Genomic DNA, 21,014 nt, shown 5'->3' with positions numbered 1-21,014 from the left:
TTTCAATTTGGTCGACGACTTGTTTTTGTAGATTATAGCTTGATTTTGTAGAAGATAGACTCATGAATGAGCGAAATAGATACATACCCGTGGCGGTGGATCTTGACTTCCCGTAGTTTTCAATGGCGTGAATTTCGTCTAGGGTTTGAGCATATCCATCGTCCCAGTCTTTCTTTGTCTTAATGAAGACGAAGGCCCTAGGGCTTTTTCTTGCTAATTGGAAGAGGGGGGTGGGGGGATTTTTGGTATCCAATAAGCAGGTGAAATCCCACCTTAAAACGCGTGTTTCATTTAAAAATTATAAAGCGACACACTTAGATGACACACATTTTATGAAAGGCGCCATCCGCATTTCCTTTTTTTATTTTATGACACTAATTTTAGGACACGCACAAATGTGTGTCCTCTATCATTCAAATTTGCAAAACTGTCATTATTTTTTAGGGCACACACAAATGCGCGTCATCTATCAGCGCGTGTCATTGTTTGCGTCTAATTAAAGGGCTGTTTTGTAGTAGTGACCCTACTCAAAAGGGTAAGCATCCAAACTATGTTTTATTATATAGCTTCAATTGTATGCTACCTAGGGTGAATGCTTTGGAAAAAGAAAATGCATGTATAATTAGAGAAAACATAGATCCGAAGCATTTAGGGTTGCATGTGCACTTAGGAAGTATAATAGTGCTTAAAACCCAACACCAACAACGTTTAACAGCCCTCGACACAATAAAATAACATGTATCACGATATGACCAGTCCTGGGGATCCACATATCCTCAAATGTCCAGGATGAACTAGAAAAAAACATTTATTATTATTATTATATATATATATATATATATATATATATATATATATATATATATATATATATATATATAAGAGAAAAGTTCAATAGAGAACCATAATTATGGGTATATATATATATATATATATATATATATATATATATATATATATATATATATATATATATAAAGAGAAAAGTTCAATAGATAACCATAATTATGGGTTCTTCAAGGAACCAAATCTTTTTTTCAATTTCTAGAGCTTATTCTTTACCGAAAAAAAAAATCTAAAAATATCTAAATTCATATATTAACATTGTGAATGTGAAAAATATTTTTTGGATTCACCGTGTGAATCCGGATTCACGTTGTTAATTTTCAAAGATTCACATTGTGAATTTGACGTGTGTGTGTATATATATATATATATATATATATATATATATATATATATATATATATATATATATATATATATATATATATATATATATATATATATTCTGGATTCACGTTGTGAATTTTCAAAGATTCACATTGTGAATTTGACGTGTGTATATATATATATATATATATATATATATATATATATATATATATATCAAATTTTATATCATTGGAAAATGGATAAAAAATTATGAATTTCTGTATTTTTAGTTTTTTTTTTTTTTTTGATAAAAAAGAAGTTTTAAAAGTTGAAAAAAAAGATTGGTTTCTTAGTTAATTGTGGTTCTCTATTAAATCCCACTCTCTCTCTCTCTCTCTCTCTCTCTCTCTCTATCTATATATATATATATATATATATATATATATATATATATATATATATATATATATATATATATATATATATATATATATATATATAGTCAAAAAAGTTAAAATCATTAAGTATTTGACGATTAAATTAACATGTTTGGCTAAATGGATATCATGCTGAATGTGAGAAAGATTTTGGATACAATATATGTGGTTCTTAAGAAGCAATGATCTCAAAAGGACGAACTAAAGAAACAGTAAGTCTGCTACAATACAAAGAAAGATCACATGCGAATGCTACATATTATATGGATGGGGGCTCTACGTACATATCAACGTATTGATAAGGTCACACTCATAGAGCAAACTAGATATTTTCTATATAAGTATTTCATCAACGTCTATTCATTTTGGCATTCAAAAGAAACCATCAATTACTTTTTTATAACCCAAAGAGGAGGAAAATGAGCGCTTTTGTTCAAGCTTTGATTTTGATGGTATTGTCAGCAACACTATTATGCTTCGCGCATAGCGCTCCTCAGGTACCTTGTTATTTCATATTTGGTGACTCATCAATGGATAATGGAAATAACAACCACCTGGTTACGACGGCAAAAGCCAATTACCCACCATATGGAATTGACTTTCCCGATGGTACTACCGGGAGATTTTCAAATGGTCGAAATACTGCGGACGTTGTAGGTCTCTTTCTTGATTATTTTCTAAAATAGTCATGGTTCTAAGAAATCAAGAATCTATAATTTTAAATGTTAAAACTTCAACTTAATTATTTTTATTTTGTTCTTCCCAGCTCAACTACTAGGTTTTGAAAACTTCATTCCACCTTTTGCAACCGCAAGACATGAAGAAATCGTTCGAGGAGTAAATTATGCATCAGGTGCTGCTGGAATTCGTGATGAAACCGCTGAACACATGGTATATTTTCATTATGCATGCCTTCGTACAAAAATCCATGCATGCATATCTCTGTTTCAAATTTATGTTTCAAGTTATCAAACTAACGTCTGATTGCTTGGCTATATCAAATACTGATGCTTATAATAGTTAAGCATGCCAGAAGATATATACATGAATGAAAAATACCATGCATTGGATTGTTTAATTAACCAAATGGTAACTATATTTCGATGACAGGGTGGTAGGATATGCATGAATCGGCAACTAACAAATCATGCAATCACAATTTTGCGACTAGTGAACTTGATTGGTAATGGGAGTTTAGCCAAAGCTCGACAACACCTCAACAAATGCATATACACCGTTGCAATGGGGAATAACGACTACATTAACAATTACTTTTATCCAAAATACTATCAAACAAGCATCTTATACACGCCAGATCAGTATGCCAAAATCCTCATTAAACAATATTCAAAACAACTATCTGTCAGTATCGAAATTCTTAGTTCCACATTGTTTTTTATATATAAGCTAATGTTTGTTTAAGTTGCATATATTCAGAAACTGTACAAATATGGAGCAAGAAAGTTTGGGATAGCTGGAGCTGGATACATAGGTTGTACACCAGCAATGATGAACAGGTTTAACACAAATAAATGTGTGGATGCTGTAAATGGAGCTATTATACAATTCAACACCAGGCTTGTTACTGCTATTGGTGAGCTCGAGAGCAAACTCTCTGATTCAAAGTTCATCTTCATTGACCCTCCTCGCGGATATTCCAGTGGTAAGCTGCTTGCAAATTTCTTCTTTTCTTCCACAACAAACTTTATATATTTTGTGTTCTTAAAAGAAAAAAAAAAAAAAAAAAAAAAAAAAAAAACTCGAAATCGTATTGGTGAATTGTACTAATGTTAAAAATAGTAACGTACAGATATATAAATTCAAGATTTCGTAAAATTTAATATCAGTAATGAATCTGAGTATATTAGCATTTACACAACAATTATATTTCTTTTGTGGTAGATATGTTGCTTATTAATTATTAGGGCCATCAATAACTCTCAATTTTCTTTTTAATATGCTTTTTCTTTTATGTTCACATATCAAGACTCGGTAATAACGACCTACCATAGAGGCAACATAAGGTTGAAATCTACTCTAAGTTTTAGATAGCTTTTGGGAGAAAAAAAAAAGTCTAAAATATTTGGTAGTATTCAAAATTTTTTGGATAAGGTTCAAAAAGTTTGCAATTTCCATAGATAGTCCAAAATCAAGATTTTATTGTGGTTTTGGTCCAAAAAAAACTTAAAAAGATAGTTTTGTCCTATTTATTTATTTTTTTAATAATTTATTAATTAAAAATTAAAGAAAAAAAAACAGAATTAGCTATCCCACCCCATCCCTCCACTCGTACCCTCCCCTTCTCTCTTAAGGATGTCAAAAAGTCTTGTGGAACCCCGTTCCCGTGAGGGTTCCGTCCCGTTTGGGGGAAATTAAAAATAAAAAAATAAAAAATAAGAAAAATGGGGGCAGGGAAAAGGTTAACCCCCGTTTTAATTTCGGAGGCGGGCTAGGCGATCCAGTCCCGAAACCCCCATGGGTACTCCATTAATAAATTACATATATTAATTATATCTATACTAATAAATAAAACCCATTTTCTGCCACATGTTATGTCCTCATTAATTTGGACACATGGCATTTTAATAGATTTTTAGAATTTATTTATTTCCACATGGAATTTTCTGATTTGTTCACATATCATAACTTATTTCGGTTACAATTAAGAGAAATAAATGCTTCCTTGAAAAAGAAATGATATATTTATAATGTAATAAATGACATAATTAATGAGAGCTCTAAAATTGATATTGATATTAAATTTTTATTTTTAATAAACTCGTGTAGTACACACGGGTCTTACACCTAGTAATTATAATAAACAATAACATGATTTTGAGCTTGTGGATATGGAGGTTCGCATGCAGTGACTCCAAGGCATGAAGCAAAGTTTTATGTTTGCAGTGGGGGATTAATCGGTGCGCGAAAGCTGGCCCGGAAACCCTCGTTAGGGAAGTTCCCTTTCCAAAAAAAACATGATTTTAAGCTTCCAAAATTAATCAAAAAAACATATTTTTAAATTGTTGGTATAATGCTTGTAAGATGTCATAACTTTTTATTTTTAACATGTAAATTCTGTTATAAATAGTTATTTGTTAACTAAAAATATTTTCTTTTAGTGTAAATATCAACTTCTTTTAGTCCAAAAAAAGCAGCCCAAAATTAATCTAGGATGGAGGAACGAGGGCGGAAGCAGGGGTAATAAAGGGGATTTGGGAGCGGGAATAGGAATGTTGATCATTTCAGGGGCTAGGGTGGGGATGGGGAAAGGGAAAGTCGGGGGATGCACTTCTCGTCCCGTTTGCCCCCGTTGACATCCCTATCCTCTCTCTCCATCTCTCTTTGATTCTCTCTCCCTTCTCCTTCCTCACCCTACACGTGTAAATGCAACCACCCACATACATTCACACAAAAACTTAGGTTTTAATCCTTCTTCATCACCCATGGAAGTTACTAAAACCTTTCTTTCTTTCTTTTTTTTTCGATTTTAACACAAATTTTGAGATCTTGAACAAGTCTATCATGACGGATCAAACCACAACTAAACCCATTTCTTCTTTCCTTCCTTCACCAAGGTTCTTTCATGGCTTATTCTCCCCCAAAACTTTGCAAGACTCACAACCATCACCCACTTCGATTCTCAACGCCAACAACCCATTTGAAAAACAAAAAAATCGAATCAAATCCTTCAAATCCTTTCCCTTTAAGGTTTTTATAGATTAATATCCATTGGCGGGCAGACTGAAACCCGTACACCTCTCTCATGAAGAATATGTTGATGACGATGAAAAGCTTCAAGTTAACTGTAATGGCCACTTCAATAAGCTTTTCAACATTAGCAGTCTTCCCATGTTTTGCAGCCACCATCAACGGAGTGTGATACCATTTGATCAAAGTGCACAAAATCATTTATGTTCTTAAGGAAGTAATGAAGTTTTAAAGAGCTCCAGACTTCAAATTTGTTATTTAGAAAAAAGGATTTGAAAAACTATAGAAACTTCAAATCAACCGATGAGAATGAGCCTGAGAATGAGAATGAGAGCAAATAACACACATGATTATGACCATACAAAGAATTAGGATTGACCGATAGATTCTCCAAAAGCATGGGAATAATCAAAACCCAGATAAAATATGAATCAAAGATACACAATTAAAATCACCCATCAATCGAACCGGTCAAATACAACAATATTTGAGGAAGCGCCAACTTCCAAATCGCCAAACTGTATTGTTGTGAACAAGCCATGATCATCTTGTACTCTGTAACTAAGCCCTTACCCCCATGGTTTTAGGGTAATCTGAAGCTTTTATGGTTTACGCAGAAGACCGACGGAAGTCCACCAAAATCATCTACTACCACCAAGAGAAGGATTGTTGACCAGGAATAGAGAAGGGTTAAATGGCAACGTATTTAAGTGTATGTATCTGTGTGTAATTTAAGTTAAAGGTGAAGTGGGAAGAAGAAGATCGGGAGTGCAGGTAGGGGAGGTGAAGGTGGGTTTTTCTTTACTGTGTGTGTGTGAGAGAGAGAGAGAGAGAGAGAGAGAGAGAATGGTGGGGTAGTTGGTGGCAAATTCTATTTATTAGGGGTGAGCAAAAACCGAACCGCAAACCAAAAAAACCGCATAAATCGAAACCGAAAAACCAAAACCGAAATGGAAACCGATGGTGCGGTTTTTAGTTTTGCAAAAACCGAAATACTCGGTGCGGTGCGGTTTTTAGTCTTGCAAAAACCACAAAAAACCGAACCGCACTGCATATATATATATATATATATATATATATATATATATATATATATATATATATATATATATATATATATATATATATATATATATATATATTAACTGTTGATATTTGTAAGAACCAAGAACTTATGACAATTAAAATTTATATAAATGTAAATATATATCTTATCTATCGGAGGATAATTGTATATTTTTAAGCATACATTCAATGGTATTTACAATAACAAATAATGTTTATGACATTTTTTTAACATTTAAATATGAAGAGTACTAGTGATATAATATCATTTTTATGAATATATTAATTGATATTATCGTATGTACTTGTGAAACAAATATTATATTAAATTCGCATTATATTGAAGCTTTAAAAACATGTTGAATGAGTGGTTAAGTAATTTGACTTCTAACCAATAGGTTGTGGTATGGATTTATCTCCAATAAATGATTATCACTCATCATTTGAGTCAAAATAACTCGCTGACTTACTTGAGGTTTAGTAAAAAGACAAAACCGCAAAAAAAAACTGAACCGCAAAAAACCGCAATGAACAACCGCAAAAACCGAACCGCATAAAACCGAACGGTGCGGTTTCTAAATTTCAAAAAACCGAAGTTGCGGTTTTTGGTTCGGTTTTGGCACCAAACCGCACCATGCTCACCCCTACTATTTATCTTTTTTTTTTCAAATTAAAACAGTATTAAAATAATTATAAAAAAAGAAAAAAGAGAATAAAATGGTAAAACTGTTTTTTAAAGCTTTTTTTTAACCAAAACTAATAAGAAACTTTTTGATTTTATCCGAAGTTTTTACCACAAGAATCAATTTTACACTTTTGTTGAAAAAAACATCTATTGGAAATGTTTTCTAATTACAAACAAACTCAAAATATATTACAAAAAGATAACTGGCCGTTGGATATTTAATTTCCATATATCATGCCATATTTAATAGGTCATATTTAAATTTTAAACTTTTGACCTATCTTTTAGATTTTTTTTACGAATTTGGTCACTTTAAATTTTATTATAAATATAATTTTTCTCAAAGAATTAAAAATCATTTGTAGGCTCTTTTTGTCACTTTTTAAAAAATTTATTTTAAAATCACACATTATTTACAAAAATATTAAAACGTTATAAACTTGTTTAACAGTTATGTTACATATTCATACACTTTTCTAAATGAAAGTATTATAAATGTTGTAGAAAATATAGTTAATATTATAAAAGCCTTAAAATTTTACTGTATAATTGGAAAAAAAACCTGATATTTTTTTTTTATTATTGTTGTGGCCACAACTTTCTCGCAGAATTATTACTCTAGCCCACTTAACGAGTTTTATGATTAAGTTGGTTAACTTTTTTGCAAAATTAGTCTTAAAAAGTTCAAATTTAATCCCTAATGTTTGAAAAAAATTACACCACATGGTTTTTTAACTTTATTTTTCGTTTTTTGTATACTTTATTTATTTTCGGTTTTTTTATAAATATGTGTGCATTTTTTATTTTCTTTTTATATATATACTTTATTTATTTTCATTTTTTAATTTAAATTTTCAACATTTTTTTTACCTTTTTACATTTTGCTTTCTATTTTTTAGTGTATATACAGAGTATATTAGGGTTTTTTTAGGTTTTTTCATATTTCTTTTCGTATTATATTTTATTTTTTTCACCTTTTTATTTTATTTTTTTTCTATTTTTTGTTATTTATGGTTTTTCTAATATTTTTTCTAAGGTTTTTTAATATTACAATTTTCGTTTTCTAATTTTTTTTTTCCTATTTTAGTTATTTATACTTTTTCTAATGTTTTTATTTACTTTGATTCAAGTAAACGAACTTGAATTCAATATAAATTAGTATAACAAGTTTTTTTTATAAAGATCGACTATTATTTTTTTGATTTTGTTTTTTTAGTCTATTATCGAACTGAAAAATATTATCTTCATTTTAATCTATTGATATCACATATAAAAATATGATTTAATTTGCAAGTTATATAACACATTGAAATACTAATTCTTATTAAACAAACTATTTTTTTTTTAATTTTCATTTTTTCGTAACATAAATATAATAGCACTAAAGAAAAAAAGAAAAAAAATAAGTTGGACTAAAATTACAAATATAAACATAACTACTTTATTTACTTGAATAAAAATAAAAAACAATTACAAAAACTATAAATTATCAAAATTGTAATATACTCTAATATATTATAACATTTTATATTTTTTTGAAAAATGTCAATAAAAAGATAAAAATACAAAAAAACAAAAAAAAACAAATAATTGGAAAACAAGTAAGAAAAAAATTAAAAATTAAAAAGATGAAAATAAAAAAAAATATAATACGAAAAGAAATATGAAAAAACCAAAAAAAAAACTCTAATATACACTAAAAAATAGAAAAAAAAAGTTAAAATGCTTTAAAAAATTGTTGAAAAATAAAGTTAAAAAATGAAAATAAGTAATATATATATATATATATATATATATATATATATATATATATATATATATATATATATATATATATATAGGGCTAGGTTCATGTGAGACGGCCTAATTTTGTGAGACCGTGAGACGCATTTTTTTAGTTATTTATTTATTTTTAATTTTTTTTAGTTAATTTAAGTTCCGAAAATAATATTTTAAAAACAAATTTTGGAATTTTCCATTTATTTTGTATTTTAAGATTATTTTTTAAAATATGTCAGTGTAATATTCTATTAGAATATTTTACGTATTTTTATTTTTATTTTTTTGTTGATTTTTTTTATTTTTTTAGTTAATTCATGTTCCGAAAATAATATTTAAAAAAAGAATTTTTTGATTTTTCCATTTATTCTGCATTTTAAAATTATTTTTAGAATATGTCAGTGTAATATTCTATTAGAATATTTCACTTAGTTTTAAAAAAAACAGAATTTTTTTTTATTTTTTTATTTCTTTTAGTTAATTCAATTTCCGAAAATAATATTTAAATTTTTTTTTTTATTTTTCCATTTATTTTGCATTTTAAAATTATTTTTATATTTGGTCTTACGGTCTCACAAAATTAGAATAGTATCAATTGAACCTAAACCTATATATATATATATATATATATATATATATATATATATATATATATATATATATATATATATATTTATATTTATATATAAAGAAAATAAAAAATGTACATATAATTATAAAAAAACCAAAAATAAATAAAGTATACAAAAAACGAAAAATAAAGTTAAAAAACCATGTGGTGTAATTTTTTTCAAACCTCAGGGATTAAATTTGAACTTTTTAACACTGATTTTGCAAAAAATTTAACCAAAAAACTTAACCATGAAACTTGTTAATCGGGTTAGAGTGATAATTCTGTGAGAAAATTGTGGTCACAGGAAAAATAATAAAAATATCAAGGCTTTTTTCAATTACGCGTTAAAAATTAGAGCTTTTATAATATTAACCCTAGAAAATATGAAAAGTTGTATTGATACGTAAAGTAGTTCAATGGTCACTTTTTTAAATTATATTTTTACAACGTTTAAAATGTTGTAAAAATGTATCCATAAAACGTTTTTAAATTCTGTAGAAAGAGTAAATACAAATACTTTTAAGAAAAACATTTATACAACTTTCATTTTACATATTCATACAAAATAATCAAGTTTATTATATTTGGGGAAAAAATCTAAAAAACATTATTAAACCGTTTATAAATATATTTTCAAACTTATAAATAAAGTTTAAAAAATATTGTAAAAAATGTTGGATTTATGGATAAAGTATGTTAAAAAGATATTTAAAAAGTCTAATAAAAGATTGCAAAAATGTTGAAAAAATATGTTTAAGGCTTATTTAATAAAGGATAGAGGTGATAATTGATGATACACTATGACAAAAATACATGACACGAAATGAAATTAGGATGAAACTAAAATTTAAATTTGTGTTCGTGTCATGTTCATGTCAAGTCTAAATTACACGGTATAGTATTCTTATTCCATATAACACAATTTTATATTTTATTCTGATGTGCTATGTGTGTGATTTCAAAATAAATTTTTATTCATGTGTTTAAATTTTTAAAAGAACTATATGAGCAATTAGTTACATAGATATTATATATTTAATATTTATAGTTAAACCGGAGTTTAGCAAATTTATAATAAAAATGCATGAACGCTTTGAAGAAATATTAGAAAAATAAAGTATATTGTTAAATATAGGGTAAACAACATAAAAAAAACACTTAGTTTACACCAAAATTCTAATTTGACAGTGTATTTTTTTTTTGTATCAAATTTGATACTGTTTTTCCAATTTTTTACAATTCAGACCACTTTACCGATCAACCATGTTATATGCTGACGTAGCATGATGACGTGTCAGTTCTGATGACGTGGCATGCTGATATGATATGCTGACGTGTTAAAATTGAATTATTTTTCAACAAAAAACACTAAGTTTTCACTTTTTTCGATTTTGACACTATATTTAATTTTTTCTTTCAATTTTAACACTATGTTTTTTTGTTCCAAATCGAACATCATTTTTTCCAATTTTGTTTAATGTTGATAATTTTCAATTAAAACCATAGTTTTGTATAAATATAAGGTTTTTTTTACATTCAAACCTTAGTTTTATATATAAATATGTATTAGTTATATAAAAACCGTATTTTATATTAAATACGCAACTTTAAAATGAGTTTGAAGGGTTAGAGGCGTGTAGTCGATCAAAACCCAGATGTCAAATTTGCAACTCGTGGAATTTTACATCTTATTAGAAGTTTATGGTTAGTTTGATTCTAATGACATAACTAATGCATATTTATACATTATGCTGTGAATGTAAAAAAAATAAAAAAATAAAAAAATAAAAAAATAAAAAAATAAAAAAGAAATAAAAAAACCTTGTATATAAATAAAAATGTGGTTTTTAAACGAAAAAAAATATATTTATACGGTTAAAATGTAATAAAAAAAATATATTTATACGGTTTCAAATGGAAAATGGTCAAAATTGAACAAAATTTGATAAATAATGTTTGATTTTGAACAAACAAACATAGTGTTAAAATTGAAAGAAAAAATTAAATTCAGTATCAAAATCAAAAAAAAAAAAAAAAAAAAAAAAAAAAAAAAAAAAAAAAAAAAAACTTCGTGTTTTTTTGTGGAAAAAAATTTCAGTTTTACCACGTCATCATGTCATGTCATAATATAACCTTGTTGACCTATCAAGTGGTTACAATTGTAACAAATTGGAAAACACAGTTTCAAATTTGAGACAAAAAAACACAATACCAAATTAGAATTTTGGTGTAAATTAAGTATCTTTTGTGTTGTTTACCTTTAAATATAAATATTTAGTTTTTATATATTAATTTGAAAATTCTAGTTAAATAATGTATATTATTAAGTAAACTTTTTGACATTCTATGTTAAATTTATAAATTTAATCATCCAAATTAAAATGGTTAAAGATTAATTATTTATTTTTTATTATATTAATTTGAATTTTTTAAATTTGTTACTAGTTTGTAGTTTGTATTAAGGTTACTTTATGATTATTAATCAATAAGAATTAGTTGTTGAATAGGTTTTAATATATATATATATATATATATATATATATATATATATATATATATATATATATATATATATATATATATATATAGTTAGGTTTATATGAAACCACTATATTTTGTGAGATGAAGAGATGCGAATTCTAACACCTTATTTTGTAGATAAAAGAAAAAAAAATTAAATGCAAAATAATTACAAATTTTCGAAATGTTTTTTGTAAATATTATTTTCGTCATTTATATTTTCCAAAAAAATAAAAAAATATATAAATAAAAAAAATACCGTTTTTTTTTTGAAATATCTGTGAAATATTTTAGTAGAATATTTGAATATTCTAGTAGAGTATTTGAATATTCTAGTATAATATTAAAATACTCTAGTAGAATATTAGAATACTAGGTTATAACTCGTGTGTTACACGGTTGACAAAGTAAAATAATATATAAACTTTAAAAATTATAATTAATAATCATAGATCTAAAGATAGTTATTTTTACACAAAGTTTGATGTGATGTCAAAATAAATTAGATAGGACAACTTGTATTGAAAAATAATTAAAAATCAGCCCTTCCCACTTGAATGTTCCGGGACTACAAAAAGTGTGTTGTGAAAATTTACATGATCATGTCGTGAGGTTGTTGCTCTAATTTGACTTTGCAAATGCTGCTGCTAATTGAGATAACTTAAGTAGGCCAAGTTAATTTGAGAAGTTTTTGTGATAAATGTGCATGATAGACACAAGTTGCAACCTCTTGTGGCTTGCACAAAAACAATTTACATACATAAATCTCATAACTTTCCAAATAGTATAAATATTTTTTAAAAAAAATTACCCTAATCTTGAATTATTATCACATCCCTTTGCTTGGATCTAATTGTTTTAGAAGAAATCTAACAAAGGTTAGCAACATGAATTAAATTTTTGAAAGATTCCTGGATGATCGGTCTTACATGAAGCTTTGTCTCTTTTTGAATAAGGCAATATAGGCAATTGCAAGGGAATAATAAAATACTTCACTTGTGCTGACAATATGAGTAATACAGTTTATGTTTTACCCATAACAATGGCCTATTTATATATTTTGCATCCATAATAGTAACATATCTAAATTCACTGCACTAATGATAAATATTATTTTTATTACTTTCATAACAGATGAATGATGCCAATATGTTAACAGTTAACTTACTTTTGAACAAAATTGGATCCCATTACAGATGGATGATGCCAATATGTTAACAGTTAACTTGTTTAGAATAAATCCACAAAAGCACCATTGTCTAAAAAAAACCTTAATAAATATTTATAGTAGCCATAATAAAGAAATGAAAGTAAAGCTTACATTCCAAAGGATATCAAATTAAGATCGCAAATTAGGTAAACAATCCAAAAAACCTGAAATTAATAATCAAATCAATATAAAAATGAGTAAAAATACAGAAAAATTAACTCCAAGATATAAAATGGGGGAATTGTAAGATGCATCAGTACTGCCAAACATCCACATGCGACTATCATTATAAGCACAAAAAAATATCTATTATCGCTTTTATGCTACAATTGGGACTCAGAAAAACCATAATTTTATAGAAAAACAAAGTTTATATTTCTTACTTCTTTTTGGAAGCTGTACCTGTGTTGAAATCGACCACCAGATGGGGGAAGAATTTGTTTTTTCTGTAGAGATCCCAACATAACAAAGGTTTTGGTGTAGATTTTAGCAATGACCTAAAAAATTTATTAAAAATTATGCTCGTTGAAGAGTTAGGGTTAAGATGTATACTGGAATCTGAGGAAGTTGGGCTATTAAGAAAACCTTGAGATCGATTTTCTTGAGTTTGTTGACGGCTCAAAATTACTTTACCTTAAAGGGTTGCACCGTCGATTTTCGGTTGACTTGTCTAATGCTTCTCCATCTTCTCTAATATAAGGATGCTCTGCATAAGTTCAAAACATAAATGATGTTAGTATTATAATAAGGTTGTGAAGATGAAAAACTGCAAAAAAGAAATTTGAATCCCTAAACAACTGAAAAGGGGGAAATCGAATTTGTAAAGAGAATGAATATTATGAAAGAGATTACTTCTCCATCAATTTCATTTGTTTTTTCCTTCACCTTGTCCACCACCCGAAATCAGTGTTTGATAGAAGGAACCGAGATAGGAGAAAAGTAAGTTAAAAGAGACAAAATCAAAAACACAAAAATGTGTAATAATTAGAGAAGTTCAAACCTGTATGGTCTCCGCTCGGGTTTGAATCACCTAGATTTCAAAGGATCTTCGTGTATAGAGTATCGAGAAGAGAAAGAGGCACAAATGAAATGCCAGATTATAAATGATTTATGGATCGAGATAGGGGGATTCAGAGAAGATAACGGAGTAATTATTGATGTGTATCCCAAATAATTGACGTGTATCCCAAATAATCAGGGACTAATTGAAATTTAAAATTTGAATTAGATGACATTAAATGATATGAATAATATGGATGAAATATGCGATATCTTGTGAGCGGGAAAAATATTAAAGGGGGTGTAGAACACTGCCACGTGGCATTAAAAAGATCTAGAAAATTGCCATGTGGCTGTTTAGAGAGGTTTTTATTAAGATTAGATTTTACATATCTAACAAATCTAGTAGAATTTTAGAATATTCTAACATTATAAAAACCACATTATAATATTTACAGTGTATATTTTATTAGAATATATCATGTATTTTTCAAAACTACGATAATTTTTATTGGCAAGTTACGTTGCAGAATGTGTAACTTGTGCAAGAGTTTCGCCGCAGAAGTTTGTTGTGTTTGTCAATTTTGGTCCCACACAAGTTTATGGCCTTTAAAAATTACCCCTTTTTTCCAAGTTTTGCACTTTTCATCCCGTATTTGTTTTACATTTTGACAGATTTAGACCCTACAACAAAAGTTTTCATTTTGACAGATTTTAATCCCTACAAACAAATGTTTTTTTTTTTGACAGATTTAGTCCCTACAAAAAAGGTTTCACATTTTGGCTGATTTAGTTCCTACAAAAAATGTTTTACATTTTTTGTAGATTTAGTCCGTACAATTTAAATATTTTATATTTTGGTATAATTAGTACTTACAACAAAGGTATTTCATTTTTGATAGATTTAGTCCTTACAAACAAAGGCTTTACACTTTTTTGCAGATCTAGTCCCTACAACAAATTTTTTATATTTTTGGTAGATTTAGCCCCTATAATTTACTCTATGTAACAAAGGGTTTATATTTTGGCAGATTTAATCCCTATAATTATTTAGTTTACAAAAAGGTCTATTTATCATAACTATTAGGAATAATAACTTTTTTGATGATTAGAATCGGTGGTTGTCGAGGCCAACAAAATTAATAACCCTAAATATTACACACTAAAATAGTGTATAGTGGTAAAGGGATCGAATCCATGGAGATTGGTTCAATTTATAACTCTATGAAAGATCTCTTTGTGAAAATACTTGCTAAATGACAATAAATTAAAAATAGGGGTTTTGGTATTTTGAAGTACTTGAAACAAACTAGAATTAAATTGAAAATTTAACAAAAACAAGATTTGATGTAAATCAATAAGAGAAGCATGGTTGACTTAAGGTTTCCTCTCTTTGACTTTTGAAGAACATATCATTAGAATCCAATGGTGCAATACTTGATTTAAATCCTTAATTTGGCTATAGTAATCCAAGAAGCTTGAGATTACCTAAACTTTTCTTAGTTGTTAAAATGGTTAGAGAAGCTCATAACAACTTCCTTAGTCAAAGTCATAATTTCCATTAAGCATGTAATTAGTGAAAGTCAACTAGCATTAAGAACCAAAAAGTCACCAAATCCAAGAGGGGTCAAATGCTTTCACCACCATGTTGGAGGAAATGTTTTTATGATTGTGTGAAGAAAAAACAACACAAAAATCATTTGTTGCTTGCTAATTTGAGGACCCTTTACTTAATCAATAAATTAGCCAACTAATCACCACAAACACATTTAAACTCATGAACTAAAACATACAAGTAGTGATAAGATGTTAAAACACAAAACATTCCCATAAAGATTTAAGAACATGTTCATGGATTCTTCAACATTCAACAAAAGTTCAAAAGATTCAACAAAAGTCAACCAAGATTAGTTTAGCCAAGCATGGCTAAACTCAAAGAAACAAAGTTAGAGAAGATTGTACCAAACATTAAACAAGAATCAAGAGGTAAAAAGATGATGTTCTTGAGGTGTTCTTGGCCTTCATAAATCTTCAAAACTCTATAAAGAATGCTCAAAAATCAGATGTTTAAGAGTTGAGAAAAGTGGCACACCAAACTTCCTCATATAGCTCAAAACAAGAATTTTCGGAATTACCCCTGTAGGGGGGTTGCGCGACCCGCGTGCTGTTACGCGGGTAGCCCACGTGCTGAGCTGGGTTCTTGTGTAATTTGGGCTTTTTCGTGATTTGGGCCTCCAATGACTTAGCCCACTTGCCCAGAACGAATCCACTAAGCTTATAACCCAATGTTCTTCATGTTTTCTTCAATTTAAGCCCAAGATGACTTTTCCAAATCACCCATAGCTCGTAAACCCGCCCGGTTAATAATCTCCACATGCCGAATATTCTTCCAGTTCTTGCAAATTCAAATTTCTTTTTCTCCAAGCCTTCAAATAATCATCAAGCCCGCTCAATGCATCAACTCCATTATCACCAAGCCTATAATTCTCGACGTCCTCTAAGTCCAATCGTTTTCCATATGCTCCGAACATTCCTGCTCCACTAATCTCCATGAAATCTGCAATAAAGCTCACAAAACTAGAAAGTACCCGAAATAGGCCATAAAATAACAAAAATGAAAATATGCATGTAAATTATCTAAATGATGAATGAAATATGCTAAAATAAACTATAAAAAGAAGTAAATAAAACAAACTATCAAGAATTTAGTTACAAATGTTTCAAGAGTTGACACTTTTGCTCTCTTACTTTCATCAAATCATTATTCACATAGTAACTTCTTCATGATTTAGAATTTAGCCATAAATTTTTAAGATTTTTCCATTTTTGTCCCTGTTATTTACCAAATGTGACCCCTAAAATTTTTTAAGATTTTTCCATTTTTGTCCCTGTTATTTACCAAATGTGACCCCTAAAATTTTTGTCACATTAGTTTCTAGAGTTTACACTTTTGGTTGTTACTCTCTTTTAAACATTATACACACATAAAATTGACCCAACAAACGAGAAAAAAAACCAAAGAAACACCGAAACATGTAAACATAAAATAGACTATTAAATTGTATAGCCCTTAGGAACTATAGAGTATATCTTTTTCAAAGTTTTACCACAAAACTTATACATTTTTGCATACTTAGTCCCTACAACAAAGGTTTTATATTTTTGCAGATTTAGTCCTTTGAAAACCTTTTAGCAGATATAGTCCGTGCAACAAAGCTTATAGATTTTGACATATTTAGTTATCGCAAAAAATGTTTATATTTTGGCAGATTTAGTATCTATATTCTTTAATTTATAGAAAAGGCACTATAAAGTTTTTTTTCAAAGTAATCCATATTTTGTATGATTTTTGTATTTTGATAGGTTTGATCCTTGTATACAAAACTAATTACAAAAATTGTTCCCGTTGGCATTTACTAAACGGATAATGACTTAGGAGGGTAATAACGTTTCCTGTTTGTCCATTTTAGGTCCCCTAACGTATTTTTTATGCATATTACACCATTAAGGTTATTATAACCGTTTACAAATAGTCATTTTAACAGGAAGAAGTCGGTAAAAGGATTATTTATAAACGGTTATAACAACCTTAATGGTGTAATATACACAAAAAATACGTTGGGGACCTAATATGGACAAACGAGAAACGTTATTACCCTCCAAAGTCATTATCCCATGAAACTATAAACCCCTATAGTAAATTTTTACTTTTTAAATAAGAAACTTGTAGGTCTTGAGATTGGTAGTTTGAATGTTTTTAACCTCGGCCTTTTTATAAATAAAAGTGGTGGTTTCTTAATGACAAGGGAGCTCTTCGGGTTAAAATTGTCAAATTTTGTCATGGGGAAGGTGGTGGTTTTTCGGAAGATTCGAGAATAGGAATTGGAGGGGGTGTTTGGCAAAAGATTGTAGGATCCATTAATCACCTCCATGAGAATGGTTGTATTCCTTCTAATTACATGTATAGAGTGGTGGGGGTGAGACTCAAACGAGGTTTTAGAAGGATGTTTGGTGCTTGGATATTCCTCTTAGGGAGCGTTTCGGGAGGCTCTTTGCTTTGGCCTTTAATCAAGATGCTCGAGTAAGTGAATAATGGGATCCTGAGGGATGTAATTTTCATTGGCATTGGGGGATTAAAGGAGGGGCCAATGAAAATTACATCCCTTCGGATCCCATTATTCACTTACTCAAGCATCTTGGTTAAAGGCTAAAGCAAAGAGCCTCCCGAACCGCTCCCTAAAAGGAATATCCAAGCACCAAACATCCTTCTAGAACCTCGTTTGAGTCTCATCCCCCACCACTCTATACATGTAATTAGAAGGAATACAAACATTCTCATGGAGGTGATTAGTGGATCATACAATCTTTTGCCAAAGACCCCCTCCAATTCCTATTCTCGAATCGTCCGAAAAACCACCTTCTCCATGACAAAATTTGACAATTTTAACCCGAAGAGCTCCATTGTCATTAAGAAACCGCCACTTCTATTTATAAAGAAGGCCGAGGTTAAAAACATCCAAACTACCAACCCGAAGACCTATAAGTTTCTTATTTAAAAAGTAAAAATTTATTATAGGGGTTTATAGTTTCATAGGATAATGACTTTGGAGGGTAATAACGTTTCCCGTTTGTCCATATTAGGTCCCCAACGTATTTTTTGTGTATGTTACACCATTAAGGTTGTTATAACCGTTTATAAATAATCCTTTTACAGGCTTTTTCCTGTTAAAAGGACTATTTTTAAACGGTTATAATAACCTTAATGGTGTAATACGTACAAAAAATACGTTAGGGGTCTAAAATGGACAAATAGGAAACGTTATTACCCTCCTAAATCATTATTCCTTTACTAAACTGTTGGTAATACATAAAAAATGGACCATGTGGCGTAGCATGGACTTTTTATTCTAGTTATTACAAATTAGTATAAAGTGTTTCAATTACCTCACCATAAGTAAACATGATTATTAAGTAACTGGTAATTAAATAGCTATACCAAAATAATCTATAGATAAATTAAGTAGCTAATAAAAGTAGAAACATAATTTTTTAGATTTCTACAATATACTATAATTATCTATTTTTATATTTGTCTCATACGTCCAATACTTTGATTAATACTTTAATTAAGTGAATTCTTATATATTTTTATATTGTTGATAAATTTTAAAAATACCATACTATTGATTTCTCCGATAACATTATAAAATTTAAAAAGTATATTCTATATAGACTTTAGTATCTACAATATTTTAATAATAATAAGTATATTTCAAAAGTATTTTATAAATTTTTAATAATAACATGTAGTTTTAACATTAATTTACAACAATAATAATTAATAGTAACATGAAATTATAAATTACACAAAGTTATCTTAAAAAGGAATGGTTAGATTATTAAAAAAAATCATTATTGTCGAAATCAAAAAATGATCAAATTAGTAAACTTTTAACCAGTTAATTAATTAAAAGTAATATTATTCGAGAACTATATATAATCTTATTTGTATTTAATTGTGATTGTCAATGACATAATCATTGGTATATACTATAAAGGAAGTCAATTTACTTGTTGCACCTCATACCAAGTTACAACTTTTATGATTTTCCAAAACAATTTCTAATAATGACTTTAAATTTGTTACTTAATGTAGAATAACTAAAAAAAAGGTAAGACTTTTTTCCCTACACTTAAGTGTTTTATAAAAGTTTAATAATAATAAGTGTGTTTCAATCTAATTAAAGCTAACAAAAATCAATAGTAATGTAAAATTATAAGTACTATGTTATCTTAAAAACAATGATTCAAAATCTTCATGATGATCGTAAATAAAAAAACGTCAAAAGAGTAATGTAAAATCAGTTATTATTTTAATAGTTAAATATAACATTACAATATATATATATATATATATATATATATATATATATATATATATATATATATATATATATATATATATATATATATATATATATATTCAACATCATATAATTGTTTAATTTCACATTTCCAAATTTAATTTATAAAACCACTATATATGAGATATTTTTACATGTACTGGATACATTTGCAACCTCAATAACTCTTTACTTTCATCTAGTTAACTATAACTCTTTATATATATAAACCTGGTGTGTTCGATGATAATTAGGTTTAATTATACATTGTAATGTTTTTTTTGTGCAAACGATTATGTAGAAAGGAACAACTATTTAGAAAGTTCATGCATTAGATGAATTTTGAAAAAAAGTTGGAAAACAAACTTGTAAGAAGAAAATACTCTAGAAAAAACGAAATGAAACCATAGAAAACATAAAAACAAATATACAAAACTGAGAAATTAAAAAAAAAAAAACAAACACACGTAAAACAAAAAACATATAAATTATGAAAAATAATCCTTTTTAATAGATAAAAGCTTTTTTTTGCCACTTATCATACTGTAATTCAATTTGTCAAATATCATTTTATGGTTATTCTGAATTAAACTTTTTTACACATGTAATTTTATGAGTTTTCTATTTTATTAAATTCCACATAATATTTTAATGTAATAATTGTAATAATTAATAAATGCATATTAATTTCATTAATAAATTTTACCTTTTAATTTCAAATTTTCGACATTAAAGCTCATTAATTTTTTTTCTTTATTTAAATTATTTGTTTAAATTTAAAAGATAAAAAACATTTATATTAGAATAATTCGTTTTTTTTCTTATAAATTTAAAGTTCTCAAATATTTGACTTTTACATATATATATATATATATATATATATATATATATATATATATATATATATATATTTTTAAATTAACCATCTAATACACGTGTC

The 21,014-nt window shown here is 27.6% G+C and overlaps 1 protein-coding gene across 3 annotated transcripts in view; it reads left to right on the top strand.

Moving 5' to 3' along the window:
- The first annotated feature begins 1,944 nt into the window (after positions 1-1,944).
- The window catches only part of LOC145045061 (GDSL esterase/lipase At5g45670-like), a 24,592-nt gene continuing 5,522 nt past the window's right edge, over positions 1,945-21,014 (top strand). The window contains exons 1-5 of one of the 3 annotated variants that reach the window (XM_078993413.1): positions 1,945-2,249; positions 2,359-2,483; positions 2,703-2,954; positions 3,030-3,255; positions 4,448-4,698. In XM_078993413.1, coding sequence (XP_078849539.1) covers positions 2,012-2,249; positions 2,359-2,483; positions 2,703-2,954; positions 3,030-3,255; positions 4,448-4,611 — 1,005 coding nt within the window. In that variant the 5' untranslated portion in view covers positions 1,945-2,011 and the 3' untranslated portion in view covers positions 4,612-4,698. Of the gene's footprint in view, positions 2,250-2,358; positions 2,484-2,702; positions 2,955-3,029; positions 3,256-4,447; positions 4,699-5,917; positions 6,326-21,014 lie in introns of those variants that run through there. The other 2 variants (XM_078993418.1, XM_078993408.1) reach the window with 2 other exon arrangements.

This window comes from Lactuca saligna, chromosome 1 (genome assembly GCF_052625555.1).
Source record: "Lactuca saligna cultivar CGN05327 chromosome 1, ASM5262555v1, whole genome shotgun sequence".
Classification (NCBI taxonomy): Eukaryota; Viridiplantae; Streptophyta; class Magnoliopsida; order Asterales; family Asteraceae; genus Lactuca; species Lactuca saligna.
Note: the sequence above shows the minus strand (reverse complement) of the source record. Positions and strands in the feature narration are given on the sequence as shown.